This window comes from Balaenoptera musculus, chromosome 11, assembly GCF_009873245.2.
Source record: "Balaenoptera musculus isolate JJ_BM4_2016_0621 chromosome 11, mBalMus1.pri.v3, whole genome shotgun sequence".
In the NCBI taxonomy this organism is placed as follows: Eukaryota; Metazoa; Chordata; class Mammalia; order Artiodactyla; family Balaenopteridae; genus Balaenoptera; species Balaenoptera musculus.
Genome location: NC_045795.1, coordinates 69,473,533 through 69,487,441, shown reverse-complemented (window position 1 = coordinate 69,487,441; position 13,909 = coordinate 69,473,533). Strand labels below are relative to the sequence as shown.

General features: G+C 39.2%; 1 protein-coding gene across 1 annotated transcript in view; it reads right to left on the bottom strand.

The window, feature by feature from the left end:
- Window positions 1-13,909, bottom strand: part of CACNA2D3 (calcium voltage-gated channel auxiliary subunit alpha2delta 3) — a 768,110-nt gene that overhangs the window by 540,410 nt on the left and 213,791 nt on the right. Inside the window, 1 exon segment of the mRNA XM_036869418.1 lies at window positions 1,109-1,168. Coding sequence (XP_036725313.1) covers window positions 1,109-1,168 — 60 coding nt within the window.

The window sequence follows — 13,909 nt, the reverse complement described above, 5'->3', positions numbered from 1 at the left end:
CTTTTTCCCCAGATTCTACACTTACTAGCTCACCATCTCTCTATCAATTACCCTTTCCATACAGCTACTCTCCCTGGGTTCTAGAAACCACTCCCTCCTCTTGCTCCTTCAGACCAGGAGTGTGGCTTGCCCGGGGGTACAACACCATTGCTTGTTGGTTTCTCTTACCATACATCTGTAAATATTTTCTTTATTAAACTTTCCTCCATTACCCCATTTGAGTGTGCATTCTTTTACAAGAGGTACAACCATGGGACAGAGACACAGCCAAAGGCTATCTCTGGTATCACCATCTTTTTCTGTGCTTGAAGATTTATCTTTTCCATATAAATGAAAACAGCAAAATAAACACTACTTCCTAATTGTGACCACATGGCACTAAAAGAGATATGTTCTAGCAAGGCACAGACTTAAGGAATTAAGATTCACCCCTGTTTTGCTAGCAGTGAGAAAAATTCACAAACCTAAAATGACAATACAGATGAAATTTCCTTCTGGAGGGACCCAAAGGAACCTCCAAGTATTATTCAATTCACTTCTTGCCTTTAACTATGTTTTATATATACATGACAGCATCAAAATCCTTCTCAACCCGACACAGGTGTGCCATGATTAGATATGAGATCCACAACAAAAAGTTATTAAGCAGATGTTCAAATCCCAGGTCTGTGAATGATTTAATTTTTAAATATAATTAACAGTCAATTCAAGGTTAGATCTATACATAACAACATTGCTTTCAGTCACTTAAAATGCAGCTATGGAAGAGGGATTTGGATATATTCTGCCATCTATCTTATCAATTTACCATTAAAATCTCTGGTGATTATTGTCACAGTTGACTGATTAACTCCCCCAGAATTAGAGAGGAAACCTGGTTACATGCATGTAAGTGTGTGTTATCACCTATTGTAACTTGCATAGTGGAAAATGGTTGAGGATCACTGTCCTGTCTTGTCCAAAAATAGGCACATTTATTTCAACCCTGTACCATTCTTTCAAGAGCCTTCTCTCCAAACCTCTGAACTCTGGTGTTCCCAGTATACCTAGTGTTTCTCCTTTGGCAACAAACACACAAAACAATTTAACTCAAACTATAATCAGTTACCTGCAAGTCTGCATCAAATTCATGTTTCAGGTGTGCTTCCTCTGCAGCCTCCACCAGACGCTGGCAAGATAGAAAGCAACACAAAGGATCAGAACTGTAGCCTCGACCCCATTTCAACAACATGAAAAGACCGAAGTTTCTCCATTGCCCAAAAATGACAGATCATATCATGGCATGTGAACTGTGACCTGGTGCCGTTGCTTCCATGAAACTGAAAATAACATCAGTGTCAAAGTCTAATTTTTGCTTTCATCATCCAATCATATGTGTATATAAATACACATATGTTCTGCATCCACTTTCATAAAAATTCAAAGACACTGGCCCTTGAGGCCAGATATGGACTCCAAAACCTACCTAGAAAAGTGCATTCCTTAAGCATAGAAGGCCCTTAGTCAAGATTTATTGAATTGAATCCAGTCTAACTCTAAGTGGGCTTTCTTCCCCAATGGTTTAGAAATAGTACTTAATTCCCTCAATTATTTAAGGTCAATTCTTTCTGCACCCAGCTCTGGTACATAATTATCAGGTGACAGTTATTTGAATTTAATGGTACCTCAATGCCACTTTGACAATCTGCATCCCAATAAGAAAATCACTAAAATTAAATCAATACGCAACACCTGTAAGTACACAACTCTTGTTATTCTTCTTAGCTAAGTAAATTCAACCAATTCATATTATTATGAAAATAATTTCATAAAATTCCATTTATCATCAAATGAGTCAACTATAAAATCATTTATTCTTTAATTTGAACTTTCCAACAATAAGTTATTTCCCACCATGAAAATGTATGCTACAGGATATCGCAGAAAACTCGTTTGGTGAAATAATATTTCACTGAAATTTTATTGAACTGAAAGCAAAACCTTAGATCCAAGTAAAAAATTCAACCATTTCTATTTTTTCCACAGTTATTCTTGTAGCCTATGCTGTCTTTAGCTTGCTTTTTCTTGACATATTATAGAACTGAGTTTAACAGACCCTGTTTCAAAAATGATGACATTAGTATTAATTTCTAAATGATCACAAATCAACAGACAAATGTTCCATGAATAATTATAATATTAAATTGGACATGGAAATAAAGAGAGTGAAATTTATTTGGGTAAGTTAGGCACCAGTACGAGCACTAAAGCCCTCTCTCTCCACCAGCGTTGCCCATAGACTGGAATCTGGGAGAGGTGGCCAATCTGGTTTCCCACATTCTCTTCAGAGAGTCAGGAAGAGGCTTCTCCTCTGGTCAATCAAAGAACAGACCCCAGGAGAACATTACAGGGCCAGAGCCAGAAGATCCAGTTCTAATTCTAGTGAAGATGCAACTCCCTACCACTGCAAAATTTGGGCGAGCCCTTCCTCTCTCTGATTCTCAGTTTCCTCATCCCAAACACATGAAAAGGCGATCCCAGATCAGTGGTTCTCAAAGTGCAGTCCCCCACCAACAGCATCAGGTTCACCTGAGAACCTGTTAGAAACTCACATTTTCAAGCCCCATCCCAGTCCTACAGAATCAGAAGCTCTGGGGCTGAGCCAAGGAATCTGTTTTAACAAGCTCTCTGGGTTATTCAGAAGCTGCTGAAGTTTGAGAGCCACTGACTACAAATAGCACTCACCCCAGACCCCCTTGATTTATGAGCACCACCAACCCTCCAAGGTTTCCTAAATCTCATTTATCTCTTTAAAATCTGTATATATATATATATATATGTATTTCCACTATAAGACATAAAATACTTTATAGAAGAGAGGCATAAAACAGAGAGGATGGGAAACAGAGAAAAAGCAAAAGGAGAGACACTATCTGTGTAGACTGGACACACTGGCCCCAAACTTTCAATGGGTTGTGGTCTTCTTGGAACCATCCTAGTCAATGAAGCTTGTTAGTGTCCTGTGATTACTTGACACAATTTGCAAATGTATCAATGTGGACCCTGAAAAATAAATGACTGACAGTGATTTAAGAAATCTATGTGAGAGCTTATTTTCTTAATCATTGTAACAGATTTAGAATGTATATGCATGTATCATGCATAAACATTCTAAATTACATTTACATATTGAGCTTTACAGAGTGTGTATAACAAATAGTATGCATCTCTTAACACTTACATATCAGAAAAACCCATTCATTCTTACTGTATTTACTTAAACTCATAGAAGTTATTTTCTCATGGTGTCTAAGCACTCTGAGAACCCAGAGAAGAAATGTCGATGAAATGGACAAATGACCGAAAGATAAGAACAAAATAAAATTTCTCAATTATCAAGACAGATAATATTGAAAAAAGTGAAAAATTGGAAATGCAAAAAAAAAGAAAAAGAAAGCTGTACAGGACCAGCAAATAAGAGAACAAGACAGAAGTAATAAGCAAGTTAAAGTTATCATGAAAGAACATAGCATGAAATTCATTTCATATATAACGTTTTATTTACATTTATATGTATGTACATGTATATCACACATACATGCCAATAACAAATTTGTGTGTAATATAACATGAAATGTATTTCAACTACAAATATTGCAATACGAGCCATGGGGCACAAGAAGATAACACATTGGAAACAATTCTGTAATATTGTACAAACCACTGACATCAGCCAGAACACTGTTCTTTGTGTGGAGCTGTGAGCCCATGAGAATTTTAATCCTGCTGGCCAGTTTTTACGTTCATTTTCTAGTTAAATTTGCTACATGCCTTTTTTTAACTTAATTTATCTCACATATTTGTTGTTTTCATAAAGATATTTTCCCATCATGCTCACTACAGAGCTTTAGGAGATATGATTCATAAAAAGATAGTCAACTGGCAGCCACACATAATACTGCCGCATGTGAAGCACAGAAGTACTTTGGAACAGGACTCTTTGAAAGGACATACCCTTCTTGCCATGGGGTTATCCCAATCTGCTCTCTTGATGCCAGCAGGAGACAGGCCTACATTCTATGGGAGAATTCAGGGGGAACCCCCCACACACACACCAAGAACAGGCTCAGCTGCTATGCACAATGATGACAAACAGAACATCAAGAACTAGGTACCTTTTGGAAAGAACAAAGCATAGTCGATCTTCTTGAAACACTCTTATAAAGATAAATGAATTAAAAGAAATGTTATTTAATAAGGAAATCATGCGCCATAAATTTACCTAAAACAGAGTAGTCCTGGGGACAGAGTTCCTATTGTTAATAAATTAAAAATAAATTGAATCATCATTAACAAAATCAAAACCACTCAACTTCCAGCTCTGATGCTTGCCAGTAGAAAATAACAGCCCAGAATGTCTCTTTCTGAGCAAATATCCTTATCATCTAAGTCAAATTAAGTACATTTTTAAAATAAGTTTGATCATTATTTGCAGGCATGAAAAATCAATTTAAATGTGCTAATATTTTAGTTATTATATAAGGAACTGCCACTGAGCCTGAGGAGAACTGTTACTCTATTATATCCATTAGAGAGGCAGTGTTCTTTTAATAATAGTAAGTTAATGTTCTCTTGTATGAATTCCCCTTTTGGATCTGCAGATTGGATTACAGAACTGTGAATGTGGCTTTTAATTAGGACTGAACACTGGAAGTAAAAACGGCTTTGAAGACTAATATTCAAAACTGAGCTTTGAGGTCAGGGAAAGCAGCAGTTTTGTCCACAGATATTCCTTCCTCCTTAATGACCAAACATTTCCTTACTCAGTAAAAATGGTAACAATATAGCGGAATATACATCCTGGCCTTGGAACAAAGCACCTACAAGCTAAAAAGCTGTAATTCATCAATTGATACACATTACATTGACTTTTAAGATTTCTAAATAACTCTTCCTTTTTAGTGGAATCAATACAAACAAAAGCTATCTTTATATATAAGAAACGCTAGAAGCCATGGACCATGGATAGTATTTATAGCTGTGGGTAATAGTGGGGATATTAAAACATTTCATTTAAAATCACCTCTTATTTCTTGTTACAATGACCCCACGTACATCCATGCAACAATACAGAAGGCACAGTCTCCCATCTCCTCCCCTGAAACACTTAAATCTCTGTCATGCTCCAGAAGGGGGAAAATAGGACACCAAGTCAAAGTAAAAATTGGATCAGAAGAAGAAAATGATTTTTTGTTCTACATGTATTTCATTTTTTGGTTCCTGATCATTTTGGCTTAACAGGAGAAAAGAGAGAAAGAAATGTGCGATGAAAAGTGGGAAGCGTAATGGAAAATATGGTTCCACAACCAGAGTAACTTATTACTGGACTCCTACTGATTCTATCAGATGAACAAATTGTGTACAAGTGAAAAAAATTTTAATAAAAATCCCTAAAACTGGAGCAGGGGCAACTATGGCCAAAAATCCTTAAAACAGAAATATAAAAACCATATGAAAAGCAAAGAAAAAAAGTTATTTTTATTTCTCATGTTAAAGCTAAAAAGCTTTTGCTTGTAAATTCTGTGATCATGGGATGCTGGAACTTAACAAAGATTTCAAAGCACTTAATATGTTCAGTGATTTTCATTTTGTGTTTTGCAGGAACACATTTAATACTCATACCAGGCTTTTATTGCCATTTTTTACTCAAGAGTACTCTTTCTCAAATAATGCTTAAATTCAACTGAAGGGATTCTAAGGAAAATGTGTAATCATTAACATGGATTTGGGCTGCATCAATGATTAAATTAGAGCTAGTTATCAAATTGTCATTAATACCAGAATGAGAGATCACATGAGTCTTCCTTCAAATCAATAAGAACTAAACATGTAGAAAAGCAGCCAAATGGAGCGATCAAGCAGAAGTAATAATTACTGTCACAAGCACACCCAGTGTGGCATGGTTCATCTTTTCCTTACACAAGGGTTAGTGGCTTTTGTTTTAATGACTAGAGTTTGATGGAGTAAGAGTTATACCTTTTGCCAATCAGTGTGTATATTGGGTGAATACTATCCTAGCATCATGTTACAGGGCAGGACTTGAACCTGACATGCTGACCATCTGAAGAGGTAAGGACAGAGGAAACCCAGGTCCTCTCTACAGTCACAGATTTCAAACTCAACTGATCCTAGAAATAAAAATGAAAAATCTCTTCTCTCATTAAATGCCATCACTGCATCAAAAGATGTGTCCAGAAATATGGACAAAATGAGATTTGTCCCAGGACTAAATTCAAACACTCCTTTCTTGTATGAACAGTCAGAAACCAACAGTTTAAGAATCATTACACTGGGGGAAAAAAGTAAGATATTTAAATTTACATTTTCATTCCATCTGGTGTTTTAATCCCTTCCCTTCTGTAATCCGGATAGAGTTTTTATCACTCCGTAACAGTGTAGATTAATCTTTGATGCTTTTGTAGCTAGAGTAATTGAAGGACTTGTATCACCAATGAGCCACCGCACATCATGAGGTGGTCTACAGAAGGATGGAGGACATGCACAGGAAAATAGCTATTTCAATATAAAGGGCTAAGTGATAAATTATGGTAAAAATAGGCCACAAAGCTTCCCAGAAAAAGGCACATTTAAGCTGAGCCCTAAAGGAAAACAGGACATTGCTAAAACAGTGTTCCAGCCCAAGAAAACACTGTAAACAAAGTTTTGGAGACAAGAAAACTTCCAGGACTTTGTTCTAGAAACAGCTGTATCTCAGAGACCTACACAGAGACCACATCAATGGCTGGATGACCATCAGGCAATAAAACAGGGCAAAGGAATAACCTGGAGAGATAGACATCAACTAGACAAGAAGAAATCCAAGACATCTTTCCCTACACTCTGAAACGCTGAAACTGCAGTTACAGTAATATCTGAGAGCTTAATAATATTCAGTAATCCTTATTGATACAAATGTTTTCGCTTTTCAATTCCAATAGGAAAGGCACATATAAATCACCAACTATCAAGATGATCATTTCTTTAGAGAAAAACAACTTTTAAGGAGCCTTCATTATTTCTTTGATCCTGTAGAAGAAATAAGCTTTGTTGCACAAGAATGAACATTTTGTATAAAATGACCTTCTGCTTGAAAGCTGCAAAGATTGCTTCTGCTTTAAAAACAGCAAACATTTCAAAGTGGATTATAAAAGCTAATCTATAAAGTTTCCAGAGAAAACAGGTAACGGAACAATAGAGCAAAACACATCTTGTATATGTGGGGAGAGTTCTCTTCCCTTCCTCTATCTCCCTCTTCCTGTCTCTTTCAGATTGCATAAGACTACACCAGCCTTTTACAGACAAAATAAGCCTAGAGTTTACATCAGAAGACTTGATCACAATCAAGAAAAAATTATCTTTGTTTCCACAGGAGATACCTGTTATCAATTTGAGGCTGATTAAATTAATAGCTATTATCAACATGAGTGGCCAATTTCCAAACCAAAGTCATCTCATTCTACATCTAAGGCTACATTTGCCAAAATGTAACATTTGCAAAGCTATTGAAGATGGAAACAGCCAAACTTTGCTCAAAAGGCTACCCAAGGGCCAAGGCAGCTGGGGAAGAGACAGGAAGAAAAGACAACCTTATCTTTCAGCCCAAGTAAACTTTTCCAAATGATCCAGCATTTTAAAACATGGTCTTCTGCTTATGTAGTCCTCCTGGGAGTGGTTTAGAGTTGAATTACCAAAATCAAGGCTATTTAACCATAAACCCTGTAAAGTCCCCTCCAAACACTTCAGTTCCAAGATAACTGAACACTTTTCTTTGTGGGCAATGGTACTCCCATTAACTTCCTGAGAGGACAAGTCCAAGATGAAAAGAACTATGACATTATGTCACTTTGAGGATGAACATTTGTTTTACACAATGGAAGTCACCCATCACTGAGGGCTCTGACAGTGGTGAATGAAATTCTGTTCCAGCCCTTAGTTACATCTTTCCAGAGCTGACTCAGAGGTTTTGACTGCAACCCACAATGGCAGAGCATTGAAGGTACTGTCCAACTAGCTAAGGAAGATGTAAACATCTGCCTAAAATAAGAAAGATAAGGGGACTTCCCTGGTGGTCCAGTGGCTAAGACTCTGCGCTCCCAATGCAGGGGGCCCGGGTTCGATCCCTGGTCAGGGAACTAGATCACACATGCCTGCCGTAACTAAGAGTTTGCATGCCGCCAACTAAAAATCCCACATGTCCCAATTAAAGATCCCACACGCCGCAACTAAAGACTCCGCATGCCGCAACTAACGATCCCGCATACCGCAACAAAGATCCCGCATGCCGCAACAAAGATCCCGCGTGCCGCAACTAAGACCCAGCGCAGCAAAATAAATAAATAAATATTTTTAAAAAAGAAGAAGAAAGATAAGGTGCAGCCAAGTTAAGAAGGTGATAGTACTGGAGAGGATGTCTACCCTACAGAGAGTTTCCAATCCTGGTTGTAGCAACAAGTTTCCATCAATTCTGTTCAATTTAGTTTAACAAGTATTTGTTGAGAACCCATTCAGTGATCAGAACAGCAACAAGAACTGAGTGTGACACTAAGGAGGAGATGACTTAGTCTTGGCTCTCAAGAAGCTTTTGGTCTTTTAAACATTATGGCCCAGTAGAATCAGAATAGTCTCAGAGCCCAGGAACAAGGGTTTGAATCCAGATCTTCCTACTCAGTAGCTACTTGACTCTGGGAAAATCTTTACTTCTCTGAGTCTTGGTTTTCTTATCCGATCTTTAGTCTGTATCTCCATGTGTGAATTTGATGAGCACGTACACAAAAAACATTTCCTGAAGGATTCCACACAAATATAAGATATCATGATGAAGGGGCAGAGGAGGAGACAAGATTTTCAGGCATAACACAGCTTGACTGGAACAGGAAAAGACCACAGAGTCTGTGCCACCCACAGTTGGCTCACATGTGGGGAGAACTTGGAACAAATCCTCAAGTTCACGGTTACATGGAGGTTATGTGAGAGTAATTCTGCTGCCAACGAAAGGACTCCAAACCTTGTGTTCTCAAACACAAGGCTGTGCACCTGTTCCTTAAGGACTGGCTTTCAGAATCCACCACTCTCTTTTTTAGCTTCAGCAGCAAAATCTGTGATCAGTCAGGCTGAAAATGGAATGAGGCAAGCGCCTTTATCAAAGGTTTGACCGATGTCCTCAGAATGGCACAAATACAGAAATTAAGCTGTTTGCCAAAGCAAGCTCTTCTGATGGATGGTACCTGTGAGACATGGAACTGGACAGCGAGTGTGGCAGCTCCCAGCCCCTGGGCCCCAACCGTAGCCAGGGAAGGAAAATTCTCTTTCTCCTTGAAAATAGAGAGATAGGGCTTTCCTGGTGGCGCAGTGGTTAAGAATCCACCTGCCAATGCAGGGGACACAGGTTTGATCCCCGGTCCGGGAAGATCCCACATGCTGCGGAGCAACTAAGCCCATGCGCCACAACTACTGAGCCTGCGCTCTGGAGCCCGCAAGCCACAACTACTGAGCCTGCGTGCTGCAACTACTGAAGCCCGCACACTTAGAGCCTGTGCTCTTCAACAAGAGAAACCACTGCAATGAGAAGCCCACACACCAACACGAAGTGTAGCCCCCCCTCTCCATAACTAGAGAAAGCCTGCACGCAGCAACAAAGACCCAATGCAGCCAAAAATAAATAACTAAAATAAATAAATTTAAAAAAGAAGAAGAAAAGAAAATAGATATGTAACAATTTCCATGTCTAGTCAGATTATTACTTACTCAAGATGGATTTTTATGTAAATATGACGCAGGGGAAAAGCTATTTCAATTCCATTGCTATTCTCTCCTTGTATCCATCCATCCAGATGTTTACCAGGCAACTTCAGTTTGGAAGGGAACATATCATGTTGGTCCAAGAGCAGGCTCTGGGGTCAGACAATCTGACTTTGAATCCTGGCTCCAGCTACTTCATGAGAGTACTCTGGGCAAAAGTTCTTGGTACACAGTGAATGTCCATTAATGTTAGCTCTTATTATTGTTGATGATGATGATGACAAGACAATGCTGATGATAATTAAGTATATGAGAAGAATTACGTTAGAGGCTTGGACCATGAAGATGACCAACACGTTCATAGTTCAGCTGGGAGGAGAAGCAAGTAATTAGACAGTGTAGTATGGGCTATTACAGGAGGTCCCACAAGGTGATAACAGCAAATTATTTAGTTTCACACTTCCTATCCCAGTGCCAAACTGTTCTAAGTGCTTTAATCAATTAATCCAGTTAATCCTCACAACCATCCTATAAAGGAAAGCACATACAGTATCCCAACTTTACACATGGTGAAACCAAAAGCAGAGAGGTTTAAGGTGTTATGACAACTCAAAGCAAGGAGCAGATAACTCCGCCAGGGAATGCGGCACCATTCCCTGGCAGAGTTATGTGTGGGGAAGGTTTCATAAATGATGTGACAGTAAGTCTAAGTTAAAGGATGAGTGGAAGTCAGCCAAGTGGCCAAGAGAAATGATGGGAGAAGGAGCAGGAAAGGCTCCAAGGAAGACGCCTCATGTGTCTGCAAAGCTGTAGGTAGTTTGGAATGGGGAGGTCAGTGATGTGGGGAGAAGGGTGCAAAGAGGCAGGCAAGTAGGGTCCAAATGAGCAAGGCCAAGGAATACTATGCTCTGTGCACTGCAGTGGGGGTAAGGAGCTGAAGAGGTCTAACTGGGCATAAAAGCAAAATAATCAGTTCTGAAATTTAAGTCATCTTTCAATTAATCTGGTAGCAGTATTGAAAAAAATAGATTAGATTACTATATCTAGACTGGAAGGAAAGAAGGGAGGAGGGAGGGAGGGAGGGAGGGAGAGGCTTAGGGCGTAGCAGGAAGGGAATGCAGAGTGAAGGAAGGTTTTAAGATGAAAACATGCTCACAGTATGTGAGCAGTAATAAGCAAAAAGCAGTAATAAGAACTGCCATGGGAAGCTCCCTGCAGACTCAGTTCAGGGTAGCTTTGGGATACTTCCCATGGGCCAGAAAGCCATTGGGCCCAGGCCTCCAATTCAAAGAGCCTTAAACTTAGACTTTCTACACTAACTTCCTAAAAAGATCACACGTACAGTCACAGAGAACCATAGCACTGGAAGGAGAAGTTCTTTTAAGTTGCATCTCTTTCCTGGACCATACAGCCTATGGTGCATTATAATTTTTCTTTACTGTATCCTTTACTTCTTGAGGAGAGCTCAGTTACACTGTATAAGCACTCTTTGTTAAAACAAACAAACAAACAGTAATGTGTTAAATGTAAATATTTAAAATATAACACAATTTTCAACTATGTTTTGTCATTTCTTCATTTCATAACAGACTGGGAACCTTGAAAAATGAAAATGGCCTGGGTCCCTCCTGACTTTTGAAGAAACCGGGGATATCAGACCAAGCTGGCTTTTTACTCCTCTAAGGTAAAGTTAACCGCTTATACATATGTGTGAAGCTGATTTCAAATGAAATCAAGAATGAATGATGAAAAATAAAGACTCTTCCCATGATCTTGGTCCCCAAACATTTTATGCAAGTCCCTTGCTTCAGAGTGCTCAGAAAAGGCCCTCCTCCAGCAATAGAAATAAGATCCTGAAGCCAGCACTCTCAACCCTGCCCAATACTTTCAAGAAAATGACTGCTTCAACTTAAGACACTGTGCAGCAAGGGGACCAACCCTGGGGGCAGATTCCTGTGTATATATGAGCTTTTAAGTCCATGGGGAGCTGAGTAAACCAAGGGGCTGGTTCTGAATGAAGTGTGTGTGCCTTCAACTCATTTTTTGTTATTTTTCCTTCTACTTTATATATGTTCCTTTTGCATTCAAGGAATGACATTTTCACTCTTTGGAACTAGACTTACCATTTTAAAATTTCCAAGGATGAGAAGCCAGCTTAAACGATAAGCTGGTTCTCCCTTTTTTAATGCCCAGGTAATGAACTGAAATTACACAGAAGGTTTGAATTTTTGGAAAGTTATTCATATACTTTATTCTCTCTGCTTCAACTCTCTTTCTGCTCTGTCAACCTTTAATTATAACTTTATTTCAAAATGACAATCAAGTAAGCAGATATATGAACACATGCTAGTGGTAAAAGATTCGAGGATTTTTTTTAATGAAGAAAAGACAGAACTAATGAAGGACTAAATCCATTTTACATAAAAGTAAACTAAGACCAAAAACTTAAATTCTCTCAAATGTCTATGCAATTCATTTGTATACCAGGCTTGCTTTTGACATTCATCATGCTTTGCTCACACATGCTCCCTCCTCATCGGCCATGCCCTGCAGTCTGGACTCTTGTAATTTTCTGATGCTCTTACAGGACCAAACAAAATGGACAACACACTGATACTCTATGTTTGCCTTTCTCCAAATACCCAGCCCCTTCTTGTACTGTAAAATAGACACACAGAGAAGTAGTAAGTTCAACCATATAAAATGTCCACTTTGTGAATCAAAGCAGTTGAATCTCAGCAAGTCTATGCAGTTTCAGTAAATTCATAAAATACATTTGGACTTTGGTGGGTTTTAAATTCCCTTTAACATTCTAAAGGAGCTAAATTATTTTGAGCAAATTAAGTCCAAGGAAGACATAGAAAATGGAAATGAACACAATCAAGGCCCTTCTTTATGCCAACACTTTACAAATGTTTGCCTATTTAAGGTCTACAATAAGCCCCTAGGGAGCTATCACATCCTCATCACACAGATGAGAAACAGTCTTAGAGGGGTGAAGGGACCACCCCAAAGTGACCAGAGAATGAGTTATGGGGTTAAGAATGAAACTCATGACGCTCCCAGTTGGCTAAACTGCTATAAAGACTCGGACCATCGATGCCAACGTGGATGCCCTCTGGTGTGACATAGGCCCTTGGAACCGTGGTCACTAGCAGCTGGCTCAACTGGTCCTTAAGCAAAGACTTAAGTCTAACAAGCAAATAAACTGACGACATGATGTCTTGATTAGATCCTGACTACCATGAGTATTAAGCTTCAAAACCAGGTATAAAGAGAGGGGCATAAGAGCTAGATTGGAGGAAATGATACACCCTTGTTTCTTTTGCATTATATCAGAAACCGTGCCTATCACCTATTTATCTGGTGAGAGAAAAGGAGACTGACGTTCTGGTCACAGCTTTCTTCATGTCCCCAAAACATGGATGCAAATCTATCATTGAAGAAAAAAAAAAAAAAAAAAAATCTGGAGGCTGACGACTACCTAATATCTCTCACAGTTGAGCTATCCTCCCTTTCAGGCCTGGAGACCTTTCAAAGAACTTTCTCCATGGTGACAAGGGGTTAGCACAAGAGTCAAGACCAAACATCCAGTTTTCTCTGTGCTGGGAGAGGCAACAGCCTTATGTGGTCTGATATCAGCTGCTCAGAAGTGTCCTTTAGGTCAAGTTCCACTCGATCCCCATGGGGAACCGAGCAGAATCAGCTCAGTAGCAGCAGGACACTGAGCAAGGACAAGCTGCCATAGCCAGGAGGCATGGTCTTCACACTGCACTGCTCAGTGCCTCCTGAGCATCTCCACAGTGAAACAACAGCCAGGAACCTAGCCTTCACGGGCTTATGTTGGAAGAGACAAAGACAGCAAGCAAAGGAACAAATGCATTAGATCACATCAGAATGAGTGCCATGAAGATTACAAAACAAGGTGACATGGTAGAAAGTGACAGGGGCACAAACATTTGTGATGGTCAGGAAAGAGATTCCTGCAAAATCAACATGTACCTGAATAAAAAGAAGGAGCCCAGAGGCTATCTGGAGGAAGAGCTTCCCAGGAAGAAGAACAGCAAGTGCAAAGGCCCTGAGGTGCTGACTGCTAAAACCAAACACAGGTCCACAAGATCATACCTGAAAA